The 20,545-nt window shown below is 24.4% G+C and overlaps 5 protein-coding genes across 5 annotated transcripts; 3 read left to right on the top strand and 2 right to left on the bottom strand.

The window, feature by feature from the left end:
• Window positions 1-340: 340 nt before the first annotated feature.
• Window positions 341-3,865, bottom strand: PCHAS_0416900 (high molecular weight rhoptry protein 3, putative; the record flags this gene model as incomplete). The annotated part of the gene is made up of 7 exons (XM_016800038.1): window positions 341-978; window positions 1,110-1,904; window positions 2,024-2,080; window positions 2,189-2,251; window positions 2,439-3,399; window positions 3,493-3,602; window positions 3,802-3,865. 7 exons carry the CDS (start codon window positions 3,863-3,865, stop codon window positions 341-343), a joined length of 2,688 nt encoding a protein of 895 aa, XP_016653330.1.
• A 2,992-nt stretch (window positions 3,866-6,857) lies between these two features.
• On the top strand, window positions 6,858-7,568 carry PCHAS_0416800 (conserved protein, unknown function; the record flags this gene model as incomplete). Its single annotated transcript, XM_736205.2, has 1 exon — window positions 6,858-7,568. One exon carries the CDS (start codon window positions 6,858-6,860, stop codon window positions 7,566-7,568), a length of 711 nt encoding a protein of 236 aa, XP_741298.2.
• Window positions 7,569-9,163: 1,595 nt separating this feature from the next.
• On the top strand, window positions 9,164-12,604 carry PCHAS_0416700 (WD repeat-containing protein 66, putative; the record flags this gene model as incomplete). Its single annotated transcript, XM_016800036.1, has 2 exons — window positions 9,164-12,068; window positions 12,204-12,604. The coding sequence occupies 2 exons, from the start codon at window positions 9,164-9,166 to the stop codon at window positions 12,602-12,604; spliced, it is 3,306 nt and encodes a 1,101-aa protein (XP_016653329.1).
• Window positions 12,605-12,818: 214 nt separating this feature from the next.
• On the bottom strand, window positions 12,819-15,037 carry PCHAS_0416600 (autophagy-related protein 3, putative; the record flags this gene model as incomplete). Its single annotated transcript, XM_016800035.1, has 12 exons — window positions 12,819-12,927; window positions 13,026-13,085; window positions 13,197-13,249; window positions 13,353-13,424; window positions 13,557-13,645; window positions 13,744-13,804; window positions 13,927-14,007; window positions 14,092-14,141; window positions 14,251-14,320; window positions 14,445-14,565; window positions 14,705-14,774; window positions 14,935-15,037. The coding sequence occupies 12 exons, from the start codon at window positions 15,035-15,037 to the stop codon at window positions 12,819-12,821; spliced, it is 939 nt and encodes a 312-aa protein (XP_016653328.1).
• A 2,189-nt stretch (window positions 15,038-17,226) lies between these two features.
• On the top strand, window positions 17,227-20,281 carry PCHAS_0416500 (conserved Plasmodium protein, unknown function; the record flags this gene model as incomplete). The annotated part of the gene is made up of 3 exons (XM_016800034.1): window positions 17,227-19,929; window positions 20,056-20,124; window positions 20,219-20,281. 3 exons carry the CDS (start codon window positions 17,227-17,229, stop codon window positions 20,279-20,281), a joined length of 2,835 nt encoding a protein of 944 aa, XP_016653327.1.
• Window positions 20,282-20,545: the final 264 nt, after the last annotated feature.

Raw genomic sequence — 20,545 nt, 5'->3', positions numbered from 1 at the left:
AAAAGATTATTTTATAAGGGCTTATATAAAAATTCACTCGATTTTAAATGTATATATATATGTACATAATTTTGCATAAATAAGACATATATATATTATAATTGTTTATTTGACAGTTTTTAGTATTTATATAATGAAAAATTCATCACATATATATATGTATTTACATTTTATTAACAAGAAAACATAAAACCATAGTAAAATAAATAGAAAAATAGGTGCAATCATGCACTTTATAAATACATTACACACTAAGGCACATTTTTCATTAACTCTCCTACATATCCTTGCACATATAATATATACATTAATAAAATAAAATTAAAAATCTTTTAAATTATTATAAATTTTCATCTTGATAAAATTCAGGTGCAGTATGTTGAAATTCAGGTTCAGATATTTCAGATCGATCGTCTTCATTAGTATAAGAACTTCGTCTTTCATCATTATTGGTATCTTCGGTATCTAATGTGTTTAAGTGTTCTTTAGATGCAGTTTTCATTTCTTCAGCATCAGTAGGTTTGACATTTTCATCAAAAGCAAGGTCGGTTTGGCTTTCAGTAGTAGATCCAGCATGATCTTCAGTAGTAGATGCAGCATGATCTTCAGTAGTAGATGCAGCATGATCTTCAGTAGGAGATGCGGTGTGATCTTCAGTAGTAGATGCAGTTTTATCTGCAGGCAAGCTACCAATATATTTAAATAAGCTTAATTCTAATTCTTTATCTCTATCAGCTAAAGTTAAATTGCCATCACTTCTTACATTCTCATCGAATTTTATGTTTGGATTTGGTTCATCGTATGGATCATGTGGAATGGTAGGTCTAGTCAATTTGGGAAGCCATTCTTCATTATAATTAGCCATTTCTTCAAGAGTGTTTACTTCAGGTTTTTCTTCCTCATCAATCGTTTTCTGGGCCTTTTCTTGTACATCTTTATTTTGTGCAAATTCGTCGAATTCGAATAATATTTTGGCCACTGAAGGGAAGAAAATAAAGAGAACAAATGAAGGGATAAATTAAGGGAAAAATAAAAAAAAATTAAGGAAAAAATTGTTGGCAAAAATAAGAAAAACATAGCAAACAAATGTATATGGACACAAAACTTACTTTCGTCATAGTTGAATAATGTTTCACTTTCAAGCTTTTTATATAATTCCATCATTTTGGAGTATTTTGGCTTGTTTAATATCGATCTGAGTTTTTTCATAATGCCTTTAACTATATCAGGATGAATCATTTTTGATTTCAATGTATCAAAGTGGTTATTATGATGGCAGTAAATTTGCTCATAGTAATAACGATTAATGTGAAGTATAGAAATTATTGAAATAAAGTAATATAAGAATTTTTTGGTTCCTTTGTTGAAATAGGTAATTAAAAAGTCAATTATAGAATATTCAAAAAATGGACTAGATGGATTTGATGATACTAAATTTGATAATCCTAAATATAATGATAAAAATGTTTCTGGAACATATAAGTTTCTTCTATACATAACGGATGGGATATATAAAACTGCAGAACCACAGGATTTTGCATATCCAATTGCATTTTTTTGGCCATATAAAAAGTGCTCCTTTAATGTTGTTACACTCTTTAAAAATTTATGTGTATATAATGATGTATATCTAATTAAAGATAAAACATTTTCTAAATTTAAAAATTGTCTGATTAAATTATATCCTTCAACATATGTAGATACCAATATACAATCAATATGAAATCCTTTTTTTAATTTATCTAATTTTTTCATTTTCTTTTCTGTGGGAACTTTGTTGAAATCGCTATCTTCAGTTAAAGCATATTTGTCAATAACACTACAAATTTTTTCAACACTTGCCACTTTAAAAATATCTACATCGATACTAAGGTCTAGACTTTTCTTTACGCCGATACATTGAACTGAAAATAATAATAATAATTAAATTATTTCATTAAACTCATTTATCAACATAATAATTAATCAGTTTATATTCGCGCATAAGTATTTTATTTATGCATGCATATTTATTCTTTCTTACTTGGCTTTTTAGGAGCTTTAAATTCAAAATTATCGATATCTTGTGATACTTCCTTAACTGTAAAATAAAAAAGCGAATGAACAATTAGTATCCATTATTCTCAAACTTTTAATACGCTTTTCTCATGCACACACATATACATATTATTTCGGTCTATTTTCAAACCTGAAACTGGAGCAATAGCGGGAGTTTTCTTTTTAAAAACAGAAAATATATTTTGGAATGTATCTGCAGAATTAAAAGAAAAAAATAATATACAAATTAATCGTATGATTTAATTATTTATTGCATAAAAAATGCAATCAGAATTATATAGGTATGTCCAATTTTCACTTTTCATACGCATTTATATACATAAAATATATGAACAGTACATATAACTAGCCAAAAATTCATTTTTTTTTTTTAATTTTACCAAAAACGCTAGATGAAGAATAATTCCTCAATTTAAAATATATTGAAACGTTATCAACATAACTATATTTCTCAGGAATTTCAGCAGAAAAGGAGAAAAATATAGGATTTTCTGAGCTGAATTCTTTAAATGCATCTGGTAAAATCTTCATTTTAGGATTTGAATAATCTTTTCTACTATAAGTATGAAATAAAGGATGTGTCCATCCTCCTCTGGGTTTAGTAAGTTGTAATTCATCTGCTGTTAAAAATTTTTGGAAACTTTCAATTTGAAAATCTTTTAAAGAATTGAATAAATTTAATAAGTGATCACATATGGTTGGATCCTCATCATTTTTAACTGCATCTATACATGTATTCTTGATATAGTCATCTATACACGTCAAAATATTACTGTTTGGTTTACATTCTGTATTATAATGGATTTTTATATAATATGAAGGACATATTAATTGAAAACTATTTTCATTATTTGATTCTACTATTGCTTTTACAATTTCTTGCTTTTCACCATATTCCATATTTGTGGATAAATGTTTCATTGCTGCATATTTATTATCAGGCACTTCTAAATATGTTTGATAATCTGTCTTGTCCATCTGAAATGATAAATTTTCTTTGCTATTTTTCGATCTTATATTTGTTTTAACGAAAGGTGGGAGGAGACAATATGAATCGAATTCTTTAACTTCAAAAATTGTATACTTAGCAACTGGTTCTTTATCTCCAAATGTATCTTTGTAATAATGCCTTTGTTCCTTATCAAGAACACTTGCCAAATAACTTACTTCGGGCTCTTCATATTCCTTTAAAAATTCATACACCCATTTTTTTTTTAAACATGATTTCCAGTTATGACCACTGTTGGAGCTCAAGTGTTGGGGGACAGTAAAAGGAACAGATAAGTAGTTCTCAACAAACCAATAAAATTGCTCTGGTTCTCCAACAAAGTCTAAAAATGCCTATAAGCAATAAACAATAAACGATAAAATAATGACGAATCAAATTATAAAATAATACAGAATGGGTTCCTTTCTTCTTTTTCCCTTTCTTACATTTGGGTCGGGTTCACCCGGTTTGGAGTTATAATAAGATATGAAATTGCATTTTAATATGTCCGTTAAATTTTGGTTCAATGATCCTGAGAAATAGTCCTTTCCCCAAACTAAAAAAACGCACACACACATATATACATATATATACACACACACATGTAGTGATGCAAATATGAAACAGGAGAATGACAAAGCGTGTTAAAGGCTGATTCATATAAATAGCCATGCATGATTCGAGCTCACAAAATCGTGTGTAACTCAATATTAAATTTGAAAAAAATAATATGCATGTATGTATGCATGTATTACCTTGAGAAACCGAAAAAGTGCTAAGGGAAGCTAGAAAAAGTTTTGTCAAAGAATTCGTTGGCATATTTTACTTCTTTCCTATAACATTCTCTGTATAAAAATATGCATGTGTGTATTTAGTTTGCGCATTTGACTAGGCGTATTGATATCGTATAGAACTAACAAATAGTGTATTTAAAGATGCGTATTTAGTTGGCGTATTTAAGGGTGTGTATTTTAAAACTTACATATTTTATTTGTTACGTGTGATACGTAATACAATACTTATCTTAATTGTATTTGCTATAATACGTGTAATGCATTTTATTTTTTGATTTTTAAATTTGGAGGTAAATTACTTATTATTATTTGAAAATGTTTAAAAGTTAAAAATGATACGAAACAAATGTATTTTAACTTTTTCGGTATTTTAAAAAACTTAAAAAAAATTATTTTTAAAGATTAGTTATATTAAAAACTAAAGCCATGAATGAAATTATATCATTCGAATATATACAAAATATTCAAAAACCAAAAAATAAATAAAAAACGTAATATTAAAAAATATATATATATTTATTTATTATTATTCTTTTAAGCCATAACTTATTATTTACACTGAAAATCATTAAAATAAAGTATGCATTAAATATCGCACATCCTGAAAGCGTAAAACCTTAAAAATTAAAAATACCCTTTACAAAATTTAAGAAAAATAATATTAAAATTCACTCTATTTTTTCGCTTACAATTTTCATAAGGGTGTAAGAAAAACGTGGCGAAAATATTATGCTGAAATACTAATATATTACGTATTTTTTTTTTTTAATTATATGAAAAACGTAAGCATATAATTATTAGATGCATCATTATTATTTTTTTTTAGCCGCTGCCAGCTTGAAACTATTTTCCATACGTATATTACATATGTATATATATGTGTGAATGAGTCTAAAATAAAGCAACCTAGCTCGTATTTATCCTAATATTACACACTATGCATATGTGTACATATTTATTTTTTGCTATCACCATAATATGCATTAAATATTAAAAAAAAGAAATATATATTTATTTTTTTAAACATATTTTATTTATTACTTTTACATATCTTTTGTTATTTTAAGAGAGATAACAAAAATAAGCACAAAAAAAATATAAATATTATAACGCACCATTTTGCACTTTTGTATATTTTTTTATTTGCCTTTACCATAAATTAAGAAATAGATGGGAAGGAGGGGAAGAAAAAAATTTAATTAAACAAAAGAAAAATATAATACATTTTATAGACTAAATTATTGTACCTTAATTTGTATTATTAAATATTTTTACAATTTTATAAAATTTTTGATTATGTAACTATTTATGATAACAAAATTAGCGCTATAATTATTAGTATAAATATTTATTTGTGCTATAAAATTTGTATATTATTATATTATTAATTATTTTTACTTACAATTTTGAAAAAAAAAAAAAAAAATTAAAAAGGTATTGTATAAAAAAAAGGAAATAAAAAAATTCTGTGTCACACATAAAAAAAATATAGGCCACCAAATGTTCGGTTAATTATGTTTATATAGAATAAATATAATGTGTACATAGAGAAAATTATATATATAATATATTCGGAACTTAATTTTGTTTTTTTAAACACACACATATATATTTTACAAATGGAAAACATTACTTTATATGTTCGCAATTTGTTTTATTAACTTCAATATATTATTACTATTTCACATTTATGTCTCTTTTATTTAATTCTGAATAATTGAACATTAAAATAATAAAGATATATATATATAGACAAATTAAAACACAACACCATAAAAAGGCCACAATATATTATTACCCCTTATTTTATAATTAACCAAATTCAATTAATCAAATTAACAACGTTTTTCCGTTTTACTCATTTAAATTAATTAAAGACAAAAAAAACGTATAAGTAATATACTTATATAATTTAAAGACTTATAATTATTGTAAAATTGAATTGTAAAAAGTTGAATCGTCTATATATTTTTTTTTTTTTTGTTCTCCCACCTATATCATTGTTACATTTTTAAAAATGTATTAATCCTACAAAGTGTAACATATTTTAATTAATTTATATTTTTTTTTTCTTTTTAATTTATATTTTATTATTTTTCATTTAATAATATTCGAGCATTTTCCTGGCTTTGGCTTTTAGCCAATCACCCTATCTTATTTTGTTATACCATGCATTTTTCATTACTACAACGTTATATAACTTTTTTATTGCCCATTAGTGTGTATATTTATTTGTTTATTTTGCTTTAAAACATGCACAACCATACCCCTACTGTTATCTATTTTAATTATATTCCACTAAGAGAGGAATATATTTGAAAATACTTGTGTAATATTCATTTTGTGTGTGTTTTATTTGGGTCATATAATTTCGTTTTCATTTAACCAATTTTTACTACATATTTTTGCATATTTTTTTTGAATATATAAATGCACCTTTATTTTTTATGTATGCTTTCGTATTTTTTCCTACTGAGAAATATACATACGTTTTATCTATTATGCATACAACTATTTTAATTTTCTTTGAATTCAAATTAAAATAATTAATTAGTCAGTATATTATTAATATATTTTTTATTTTTAATCGAAAATAGCATACCATAAATATTTATATATATATATATAAAATGTATTTTCATATTTTTTTTAAGTGTTAAGAGAGCATACACATATATGTGTGTACATGCAACTGTTAAAAAGACAACTGTTTTGTGTGCACATTTTTTTCTTTTATGTATTTACTATGTTATTATAAAATACAACAGTCTATTTTGGCTGAAGATATTTCATATACAAATAGCATTTTGTCTTCCCCTCGTTTTGGCGATTTTGTAAACGAATATCATTTTTTATAATGCATATTATATACACATGTTTATTGGTATATGCTAGTTTCTTTTGATATTGTGCGGCATACGATTTTTTTTACAATTTTCGTCCGCCTTTTTTTTATGTATAAATATATTATTATTTCACCCTCTATTTTATTATTATTATTTTAAAATATAAATATAATGTATGAACTAGGGAATAAAAATAATTGTGATTTGAAAAAATGCATAAAGATATATAGAATTTGCATAATTTCCCATGTCCTTTTGTCGATATTGCAGCTTTTTACTCCTCGACCGTTTTTGTTTATTCCACATTTAATAGTAGTATGCATAGGAGTAAACTGTTTTTGCTCGTACTTAACTTATAAGTACTTTATGTTTACTGTTGTGAATATGATTTGTGGTATTAGCGATTTAATATGGATACTTTTTAAATGTATAGGGAAAAACAAATTTAAATGGCTCGACCCAAAATATTATTGGAAAATAATTAATACTGATAATATATTTCTTGAGTTTTTTTCAACATCTTTACATTATATGCTTGAAAAAAATCAAGACAACTCACCTCAGAATGTGAATAATAAATATGAATATATCACAAACTTTTTTAAATTATTGCTTGTTCAGAAAAAACCATACGTATGGAAAATTTACGTTGAATTATTTATAATACTAGCAGGAATCGCTATATATTTCCTCAGTTCCTATATAAGTTGGAAGTTATATAAATACACATTAAATTATAATCAAACCGATTTATTATTTCATAACTATCAATATGGAACTTTTCATGATGACAATAATAAAAATACACCAACAGCACAAAATGATTTTATCCCATTTATTGGACAGCCATATAAAATATCAGATTTTATTGAAAAGAGCTAAGAAGTTATAACATTTTCCGATATAACTTAAAAATTTTTAAAAATAAATATAGTCAAATTGCTCGAATGCGCAAACATATGCATTCAAATGAGTATTAATTATAAATAATTAAAAATATATATTTGAAGCCCCATATATGTGTGTGTATATATGGTGCTACCATTTGTGATAATATAAGCCACGCTTTATTTAGTCTTTTTCCATAAATATATAAATAAATACATAAGCAAATACATAAATAAATACATAAATAAATACATAAATAAATAAATATTTGTGTGCTGATTTATCTATTAATAGGAATTTGTTGTTTTTCTATGCTTTATATTTCTATTATTATTCTCTTTTATTTATAACATCCTATTTGTTTAAAGTTTATGAATTGTTCATAAATATATGATAATAAAAAAAAAAAGTTTTATTTTACACATTTTAATATAATAGCTAGCACAGTAATGTGCTAAATTCGATAGTAGTGTTTCATTTTATATATTACTATTTTTTAGTAGCATACATTCCTTTTTTTTCTTTTAATTTTTACCTAAATGAATTATTCATCTGTTTATTTTCCCCTTATTTTTTCGTAGCTTTCTACTTTTTTATTTGTCTTTTTTTAATAACACATTTTTCATAATTTGTTTTTTTTACCTTTTTTGTAATTAAAAACAAAAAAAAACACAAATGTAAATATACAAAATATTCACTATTCTACAAATTTTCAATAGAACATTTTTAATAAAGGTACTCCTTTTCTTTTATTCTCTTTGTTATTGTCCTATATGAAGGTATAGAAAATTAACTAAATAAAATACGGCAAACTGGAGTAAATAATTTGCCCTTACAAATTTTATGCATGTAAAATTAAATATTTGATATTATGCCACATTTGTTTTTTCTCTATATATCTTCCAAAACACACACTTTAAAATGTAGCTAAATAGCTCGATATTTTATTACTAATTTTGGGGGGGGTAATAAAATTATTATTTTTTTTAAATTACAAAATAAACATTATTTATATCCAATAAGGTAGAATTCATTTAAGAAATATAATAAGCATTCATATGAATGAGAAAATTATACGGGGTCCCTATAAATATGCATATAAAGGTTTATATACAATTTTATCGGATTCGCATCAATAAATTAAAAAAAAATAAAATAATAAAATGTACATATGTATTCATTTATGTGTACCCTTTTTGCAAACATTTATCGCGTCTATTTTATGCGGCTTCAAAATGAAGATTCAGCGTATTCAGGATCATTTCCATCTTTTATTACATGCATGATAATTTCCTATTCTTATTATATTACATTAATATATATAAAATAAATAGCTTCGCATTCAATATAGTTAATTGTATTTATAATTCTAACGCATTTCCAAAATTCCTGTCTAATATATATGCATATACATACTTGCGTATTGTTTGTGTAGATATTCTACAAAGTATTTACTTTGAATTCTCTGATTCACTAATTTATAAAAATCAAATCTTTGATTTTTTATTATCATATTTATTTTTATCCTTAAAAAAAAGAAATATATTTATGCATCCATATATATTAATGCTAATATATAAGAATAAAATATGAAAGGTGAAAATGCCCCGGACGAATCTATCAATTTGAAGTTTTGTTATGGAATAAATAAATCATTTAGTAGTGTACATGTAGTAAAGAAAGTAAATGAGAGCAAACAAAATGATGTCCTAATTATATACAGTTCAGATAACAATATTGTTATGCTTGTTGAAAAAAGGCAAATAATATTTCGAGGCCATTTTAATGAAATTACAAATTTAGTTAAAAGTTATAATAACGAATATATCGTTTCTTGTGATAAAGGTCTTAATTCATCAATTATTTTATGGAAAATATCGAATAATACATTAGCTCCAATAAAAAAATTCGAACTCACTAATTCACAAAATGATGAAGTAGACAAAAATATATTACAAACAAATTCTGAACAAAATTCATCTCCTTATACTAATAAAATTCAAGTTAAAAATAATCAAGTTAAAGAAAATAAAAATCATGGTATAGGATATGAATGTATTGATATAAGTTTTGATAATGCATACATATGTGCATTAACAGAGAGAAAAATATATAATAAAAAAAATACTGAACATGGTCAGGCAGAAATAAGTCATTTAAATAAAAATTATGACCATGCAATACAAAATGATGAAAATAAAAAATGTGTGTATTTTCAAGAGGTAATAGTCTTTGATGTTAATGGAGGAGAAAAAAATAAAATTGTTTGTAGAGATAAAATTTTTGGAAAAGATAAACAAAATAAAATACGGTTTAGTAACAAATATGAAATTGTTACAAATAGTTGTTCAAAATTATATATTTACAACTTTGATATAAAAAAAAAAAAAATTAGCCATTATAGCCCGTCTTTGTATAAAAGTAATAAAATACATGAACAGTTAATATTTACTGAAACATCGTTTGTACAAGATTCTTCTACATTATTAACAGGCACAACTAATGGATATTTAATTATATGGGATTATAGTACTATATTTATTAATAAAACAAAAAATACTATTAAACAAAGAGAATATCAAAAATCTTTAGAAATAAAAAAAAATGTTTCTATAAATAATATAATAAGCTATGGAAATTTTATTATACTAGGATTAGATGATGGTACAGTACAAATTTTTGATAAGCAACTAAAATGTTATGCATGGTTTAAAAATCAAGAAATAGGTGCAATAAAATCCATATCATTTGAATACTCAAATTTCGAAGAAGATTTTTTTTCATGGAACTCTTTTATTCTATTTACTGATCAAAATATTATTAAACAAATATATCCAAATAATTTTAATACTTGGGATGATTTTTATACACATTCAAATGGAATTCAGAATAATGTAGAAGCTGGAAAATCTCATCAATCAGCAGTTGCTCAAAATGATACTTCAAAAATAGCGAAAAAAAATGATGAAGACAAAATATTACTCCAATTCAATAGTACCCGTATTAATTGTATATGCATAAATCCTCTATGCAATGAAAGCATTATATACATTGGTAACACAAATGGGTTAATTGAAGTGTTTGATTTTGATAAAAATGTAACTATCAATTCAATTTTTTTACAAGACAAAGAAATTACTTCCATGGTTTTTAGCAATAACGGTGAAATTCTTTCTGTAGGATCGAAATGTGGATATATATACTTGATAAAAAAAAATAATTTTGAAATATTTTTTACTAGTAAAGATATGAAATATGAAATTGCATTTTTATATTTTAGCCATGATGATAAATTATTAGTCTCAAGTTCAGCAAATGGAAATATTGTCATTTATAAAAATAATAATAATAATACAACTACTGATTTTAATTCTGATGAAAAATCGGATTGGAAATTTGCATATAAAATTATTAGCAATAATGATAATATACTCACTGATTTAAAAATTGTTAAAAATAATAATGGAGAATATATTATAGCTGCTATTACAGATAATAGGCATTTAGTATTTTATAATTATAATTTTTCTGAAAACACTGTCTCTATATCTTATATATCAATAGAGCAAGTACACACACCAACATGTATATCCCCAACCTTATATTTTTATAATAGACAAATTTTATGTATATGTAATGATAAAAGAAATATTCGTTTTTTTGATATAGAAACGAAAAAAATAATTAAAACTGTATTTTTACCATTTAAAAATCAAGATGTTAAACATTTCATACATATTACAGATTCACCATTACAAAATGAGGTTACTCCAAATGAAGATAACAAACCTGATATGAATTCATTGCCTGAATATTTATACCTTGAGCAAATAAAACACGATTTTCATAAAAATCAAATTTTTATGCTTAGTCTTAATGAAAAAATGATTGTATTCACTACAAGCCCAATTGATTCAAATTGTTTTCGATATATTGGGATTATTGTGTGCAGTGGTAATATAAAAAGTATTATATATAAAAATCAAAATGTTATTATATTAAGTAAAAATAAAATATTTTACTTTAATATTAATACTCAAACTTTAAAAAAATATATAGAATCTCAAAGCAATACAATGCAAATTTTTATAGAGCAATTAGGTGGTGAAAAAAGTAAAATATACAATCAAATTGTAGACTCGTTTTATTATTGTGAAATTCAAAAAAAAAAATTTCAAAATAAAAATGAAAAACATGATATTAAGAAAATATTAAATATTTTATCTATTGAATATATTTTTGCTTCTATAAATATTTTCTTATCTAAATTTGAAATACAAAATATAATACAAGAATATCATTTTTATTATAAATATGTAATTCCCCTCTTAAATAAAAATAATATATTAACTGGTCATAATAATATACAACAAAATTATGAACAGTTCATAAATCATTCAATTGAAATGGGAAATCTTACACTATTAAATTATAAGTCAAATGACGATATTCTTCTCCAAAATATATATTTCGTTAAGCCTACCCCTAAATATGGTAATCCCAACAGTACCGACATATAATAATCATTATGCATTGTATACTTATTTGTATATGCCTATTCATATTTTTTGCATAAACAATTTGCACACATGTGTGATTGCTTATTTTACATGCACATAAAATAGCTAGCCAATCGGATATTTCTCTTTTTTCAATTTACTATAGTAGACAAAAACTGTAAAGAGACCCTTATTGAAAACAAAGACGATGAAAATAAAACAGATATAACAACAGAATGTGAAAATATATTTTTTAATATTAATGCATTTATATATACCTATTTTAATTTTGCAATTCATGAAGAAATAAATTTTGAAAAAATTATACAAGATATAAAAAATTATTACCAAAAAAAAAATAATAAGACAACTATTTTATGTGATGATTTTTTAAATATATTAAATAACTATGGAGAAAATATGGATCCAAATGAGTTTAAAAGAATATATCAAATTTTTACAGAAAATTATGATTTCCTTAATGAGGATGAAATATTTGATTTTGATATTTTACAAAATTTAGTTCAATAATATATTAAACTTTTTATTTACAAAAAAGAATATAAAATTATATAGAAATATAAATCAAGCCAAACAAAAAAAAAATTGAAAAAATACATAAAACAAATTATTTGTCTTTTAAATTATTTAAAAATGTGAAATAAATAAACATTAATTTGTTTACATAATTTAAATATATTTATCTTTATATTTTTTTCATTTCATTTATTTTTTTTCTATTTTGCTACTTTTTTACCAAGCTTGGAATTTCAATGTCCGTTGTAAAATCATACTCGATCGTGGGGATCACTCCCGATATAAATTTCAAAAGAAAAAGCAAATATAAATCATGTCTAAAAAGGAAATGGGGAAAAATGAAAATAAATGAAAAACGATAATCATTGTAAAATACGCATACTGAAATTATGATGCTCCACGAGCAAGTTTATACCTTGGTTCCTTTCCCTCGGCTATCCAATTGTTTATCACATTTAACATTATTTCGGCATGCCTATAAAAAATATAAACAAATTTGTAATTCCAAACAAATGATATAACTAGCATATCATGATATAACTCATATTTACACTTCAAAAAACATAGCTTAACATATTTAGGTTACTTGCAAGGATGGATAGACGCTGTCATTATCCCTGTACAAGGATGAGATTCATACTAAAAAATTATTAAGTGCAAAAACGTAAAGCAATACATGTCTATATTTATATAATTGGTGTGACTAGTTAAAAAAATTCTTTGCTTATCATTTTTTACGAACCGTAACCGTTTTGTAACTATAGTCCGATAATATGTCTTCAAAAATTTCCTCCGATTTTAAAGGGTGTCTGTTCTGTATCAAGAAAGTTAGTAAAAACAGTTCATAATGAGAAAATAAAAAAATATAAAATAACAATAAAATAAATGAATGCACATGTCATGGAGTAACCACAAATGAAAACAAAAATGTCTTTCGCCTTTTTACCTCATTATATCCAAATAACCATATTCGAGGAGTTTCATAATATTTATCATAAGTTATGCTAACATCATAGGACCGTATATTTATAATATCTGAAATGTGGAAGTTATAGGGGAATATATATCTATGCATATTTATTATATGTAATTAGGCATTGCCAATATTTAAAATTTAATAATTTTTATTTTACTGTCACTTCCAAATGTTTCGAAATGCATCCTAGAGGGGTCAATAGCAGCAGGGTCATATTCCTGCAAAAAAAAAAAAAAAAAAAATATAAATATTCCTCCCTTTCCCATATATATTGACATATAATACATTTTTTAATTTGAAAAAAGACAAAATTCATTGTTAAACTTGTTTTTTTTCTAACTTTAATAATATCGTTTTCCATATCAAAGTTATTTATGTCAATAACATCTTCATCATCGTCATCTTTTTCAATTTGAGAAATCTGCAAACAAGTTTGAAAAAATGACAATATTTTATCACCTTATTTTTATTTTCAAACGCATTTATTCCCTTTTCTTATATTTACCATCTCTTCCTTGTTCTGAGTCTTTGCTGCTAAATCGGGGGGATGTATGTCTAAAAAACAGTATGGTAGTGAAATGTGTAAATAGGATCAACACATTTTAATAGGACACTATATTTACTACATCCATATAAATGCACTTCATTTGTTTCTTAAAATTACATTCGTAAATATCAGCATTATTATTTTCTTCTTCATAGTTTGGATATATCCACTCATTATCAATAAGGTCCTATAAAAAAAAAAAAAAAAAAAAAAAAAAAAATTATGACCTGTTCATATAATACAAATTGTACAGTTAAAAGGGGGTGGGCGCACAAAAATATATGCATATAAAAAATACAAAATTAATCTACCAAATTGTGGAGGATATTATTTAAATCTTTAATTCGATGCTTGCATGGAACATTTCGACTTATAAGGAATTGTTTTTTCTCCGGGAGGTACGGAACTGCTCTACTCTCATCAGCTTCCCTCCTATCCAAAAGTGCAATAAACAAATTAAACAAAATAAAGTAAAAATAAAATATCGAAATATGTACATGTTCAGCAATTTATTCAGTTCATTCAAACCGGATTAATAAAAATTATTATTTTGCAACTTTTCTTTTCTCACCATTCCCATGTTTTAAACTTGTGCGTTAAAAAGTCACCCGCGTCTACAAATTCAGCTGGCGTTAGTGTTCCTAAAAAAATTAATTATAGAACGGAAGCATAGGAAATAATGCATGCCCATATGAATATGTAAATATGTAGGTATGTAAATATGTAAGTATATTGGGTGAATTGCTTTTTCATATTTCTCGCACATTGTACAAGTTAAAAAGATAAAAGACTTATTATTACCGTGTTTAGTAAAAGTTGAAGAATTGGTGATCGGCTTAAAATACGAATATACCTTACGATATGTATCCCCTATTTTGTATATCACATTTGATTGGTCACTCATTACAGTAAATATATTATAAAAATAATTAAAATTAAATGAAATAATTTATTCTTTTTTTGCTTTTTTAGGTATCGTTTAATTTATATAACCAAATCAAACAAGAAGTATAACCGAAAATATAAATACAAAATCATGTGGTGTCTTGTTTTTGTGTGTTACTGTATTCGCTCTCTTATTTTTTCATCTCCTTAATGTGTTAATAATATAGATTATATATAAAACTTTTTAATAATAAAACAAAAAAATAAAAATAACCTTCATATTACACACAAAAAAATGTGCGTATATATTATTTATTTGTTCTTAGTTTCAAGGAATATACAATTTCAAATTTAATAATTTTTTTTTACAATTTTGCAAAGAAGATTTACACGAGTGTATTCCTTTTATATACCATTCGTAAATATTTCTTAATTTTGCTGAAAGATAAATGGATTTTTTAAATTATTGTTAAAAATAAAGAAGATAAAATTTCACAAAAATATCGAAACAAATAAGTTTTTGTATTTTTTTAGGAGAAAGCCAACAAAATATTTATTTTACTTTTCATATTTTATTTTTATTCATTAGTAACAATTTTTTTTTGCCTTTAAGACATCCGAAAATTGTTATAAGTATTTCGTCGGTCTTTCATTAGATTTGTTTTACTAATTTTGTTTTAACTTGCTTTTATTTTTGTATTTATTTATGATAAGGCAGTTATACATTTTTAATACATGACTCTTTTTCGAACCTCTATCATGTTAAACACTTTAATAAAAATTATATATTCAATATATAGTTGCATATTTATAAAAACATTTTATACCTTCACTATAAATTTTTATTTTTTTCATATGCGCACGAACATATATGCGGTTGTATAGTAATCCCAAAAAAAGCGAAAAAAATAAAAACTACTTATACCATTTTTAAGTTAAAAAAATTTAAATCGTTTTTCAAGCAGTTTGGAATATTCCATAGAAAATATATTTTTTTTTTTTAACAAATAAAACATTTCTTTATTATCATCCTTTTTATTATCCTTTTTATTATGCTTTTTGTTTTTGTGATAATTTTTTCCAACTCTATATTTATATTATTATATCCCTGTTTTTTTCCTTTTTAGTATATTGATATATCAATTTTTTTATATATATTTTTACTATCGTTTATATTATCATATAATAATATGTAATTTATAGTGCTTCCTATACTTTAAGTATACATATCATGTTATGAATATAATCTAAAGCCATAGATTTGTAATTATATATATGCAAACGCATTTTATAAAAATTTAACACCTTGAATTGTGAAAGCGCAAGTCAAGGATAGCCATATATAACAAGTACAATGCTATAAAAAAAACAAAATTGGAACAAGGTGAAATATAAAATAAGCCTACTAATCCAGTATATATTTAACACAATGAAATTATAATAATTAAGAGAAAAAAGGATTATCAAATATTTTAATTCGTTTAATAATTTGATATATTCCAAGCTTATTGTGATGAAGGGGAAAAATACACACAAAGAAAAATACTATTTTTTTATGTATATTTAAAACGAAGTTATACTGGTTACATATTTATGGCAAATAAGTAAATATATAATGTATAGTTAAAATATAAATCATTGTGAAATTGGAAAACAAAAGCAAAAACAATATTTAAGTATATATGCCTTTGTAAAGGATAAACAATTTTTGTATTACATGTTATGCACTACTTCAAGCTGCACACTTCCATAGTTGTCGCTACCATATGAAGAGTGATCTACATGACGCATAAGCAAGTATAACGCCGTATATATCCATAGCCCATCATAAGACATATTTATATTTTTTTAATTCGCAACAAATATGTTATACTTTTATACATACATATATATAACCAGCTTTTTTGTATATTAAAACGAATTACATTCTTAATATCAACTTATAAAATTATTTAATTTTGTTTCCTATTTTGTAATTACTATATATATAAAGAAACTTCTATTACGCTAATCATTTTTTTTACAACATAACAAAGCTTGAATATGCCAAATTGCAAACGCATATATTCAATGGGTCACTATTAATTATTCAATCTTCATGATAGTCAAAACTAATCGAAGATTGATTTGTCACACATTTAGATTTACAAACATACTTGAAATGAAAAACAAAAAGGACGAGATAACAAAAAGAAACATACTACTATAATGAGTAACTTGAAAAACATATTTGGATTCTTCAAATCTAATGAAAACGATGATGATACTAAAAATGACCAAGCGAATGAACAAGCGAATGAACAGAACGAGCAGAACGAGCAGAATGAACAGAACGAGCAGAACGAGCAGAGCGAGCGTGATCAAATAAGTAAAGACATCTCGAGCCTGCAGCAACTTTTTAGTAACACTCGAAATGATGAGCCAACTGAAAAAGAGGAAAAAGTGCAAAAGGAAAAACAAAATAAAATAAAAAAAAAGAAAAAAAAAGAAAATAACAATGAAAAAAATCAAGATCAAGAGAATGATATAACAAAATCCAATTTAGATAAAAACGAAAATAGCGATTTATCCGATGAAGAAATAAAAGATATAGGAAATATAGATATAGAAACTGTAAATGCAATTTTTAATATCAATAATAAATCACAAAATGATACTAAGAAAATAATTTTAGAATTAAAAAGCGCATTAAATATTACTGAAAAGCCAAATGAAGTTAAAATAATTAATGGAATAAGTCAAGATGAAATAAATATATTAGATAATTGGTATATTTCAAATAAAATGAAAATTATACCATGCTTATTTGAAGATAAGCCATTGAATTCTGGACTATTAAATAGTTTATATGCTATTGATCCATCCTTTAAAAATAAAAAAATTAAAATAATTCGATACTTAAAATATACAAAAAAAGTATATGAACAAGTATTAAAAAAATGTTCCCAAATTAATAAAGAAGAAAAAAAAGAACTTTGTAAAAATACGATCTTAAATATTCTTCATAATGATATACAAAATCTTAATGATAAAAAATATATCGAACAAATTATCATACTAATTAATAAAGAAAAAAATTATATAAATCTAAAATTCTATTTTCAATTTTTATTAAGTCTATCCATAGATTTTTATGATCTATTTGTCGAACTAAATGGAATAAATTCCCTTAAAAACATTTTACAAAATATAGCCAAAAAAAATATTATTAAAAAATGTATACCCCTAATAATTCAAATACTTAATCTGTTAAAAAAATTGAATATGACTCTAGACCTTTTAAAGAGTACCCTAATTGGTATCCCTATTAATTTAATTGCAAAAAATAAACAAGACATCAAAAATAATTTAAATTATATCACCGACAATCCTCACGTTCAAAACATCGCACAAGAGATAGTAGACAAATGGCGTTCCATACGTGATCAAAGTATAAAAGAAATTCAAAAGGAAGCCAGCCAACAAGCAAAGAAAATACAAAATAAAGACATGAACGAGATGAGAAATGAAAACGATTTAAAGCACGCTCATGCCACCACAAATTTGTTACAATATGACAGTGAAATCAATTCAGACACAAAAAAAAGTAACACAAGCAATCCCCAAAGTAAGACTACCCCAACCAGTGAAGGCAAAAATATTATGCTCGAAATTATCGACACAATAAACGAAGAATATGAAAAAAAAAAAAAAAGACACTTAGAATATAAAAAAGCTAAAATCGAAGGAAAAATAAAAAAATTTAGTGCTATGAAAAATACCACGGAAGAAAACAAAAGTACATATTTATTAAATGACATTATGAATATACAAAAAGAAGTTCAATTAGAACAAGCTTTAAAACAAAAAGATAAACGCTTAAGCAGCTTATATTCAGTTGGAAATAAGTATGGTCCCAATATAAATAACATGAACAATCATGATTATATGAATAATACAAAAAATCGTAATTCAGTCGATTATCAAAATGGAAAATATAATAATAATCCAATGGATGCAAATCCAAATTATTTAAATAAAAATAGGGATCGCTATCCAGATAGTCGTCCACACTCAAGTAAATATAACAAATATGAAAATAACAATTTCAAAAACGGATCTATGGGAAATCAAAATTATTTACGACAGAAGAAAGGATTCTCAAATTCACCACATAGATATGATGAATATAATGACAACGAAATGTATGAACAAGAATATATGCAAAATAAAAATTATAACGATAGACATAATAAGTTTCAAAATAAAAGAAAAAATAAATATGATAATTATCCAAATAAATTTTCAAATTATTCAAACGTAAATAATAAAAATACTGGCTTTAGTGATGTGCCTATAGCTAATAAACATAGCGATGAAATAAAACAAATAACCAGCTTATTTTACAATAATAATAATAATGATAAAGAAGAGTTAAATGATTCCTTAAGTGCCATTTTTAAATATTATCACAAATTTGAAAAAATAAAAGAAAGGCATCATCAACTTATTTCATCGATTTATTATCCTCCAAAAGTACTTGATGATGCAGAAATATCAAAAACAGATTTAATAATCAAATTTAATTATAATAAACAAAATAAAGTATCGATATATTTAAAATATAATAAGGACACAAATAATATGAACACCAATTTTAATGTTTTACCAATGCCTGAATTATTTCCACCCCCAGATTTAAATTTACTTAAGTTACCCCCTATCCCTATTATTCCTAATTTTACACAAACACAAAATATTTCATCGAATATTTTTCCATATGACAATCAAACTATTCAATCGTCACTCTCCGATGGTAACAACAGAAATGTCACTAACCCATCAATTAAAAATAAAATTTATAACAACTTCGACGAATTTATCAACATCTTTGATGATAACATTAAGCAAATCCTCCTTAAAAACACGGACGTAAGAAACGAAACAAATAAATAAGCGAAGCGATGAAATGCGCACCCTATGGGAATAACCCAACATCACTACTACATTTTCATGCATTATCCACATTCACGTGCACTCCCTTTTTTTTAAATGCAGCTAGCCAATTTGCTGATGAGCAAGCCGGACGTTGTAAACAAAATGCTTAAGGGCCCCCAATATATTAATGTAAGCTCTTTAGACTGGTTAAAATGTTTTACTTGCTAGGTTCGCTATATTTATTACTACATCATCATGACAAATTTTTGCTTTTTCAACTTAGGAGGCCTTATGCTCATTGGAGGAAGAACTGAAAAGCTGGGGAAAGCCGAACGCAATTTCCTAAACCAGGCATCCTCTCCTCATAATTTTATTCTACCATTCATTTTTGACAAAACATTTTTTTATCACTTGTTAAGTCAATTAACACAGTGTCCTATTCATTGTCTGGTTTATATCAAACATTTTGAATTACAACTTTGTTTATTGTGTTTCCATTTTTATGTACCATCATTATTGCTTACTTAAACATTCTCTACCATTTTCATTTTTAATTCATGAGGTATTAAAAATATAAAATTTATTTAATAAAAAAAGTTTTAAGTTTTTT

This window comes from Plasmodium chabaudi, assembly GCF_900002335.3.
Source record: "Plasmodium chabaudi chabaudi strain AS genome assembly, chromosome: 4".
Classification (NCBI taxonomy): Eukaryota; Apicomplexa; class Aconoidasida; order Haemosporida; family Plasmodiidae; genus Plasmodium; species Plasmodium chabaudi.
This window is presented reverse-complemented; position numbering and strand designations above follow the sequence as displayed.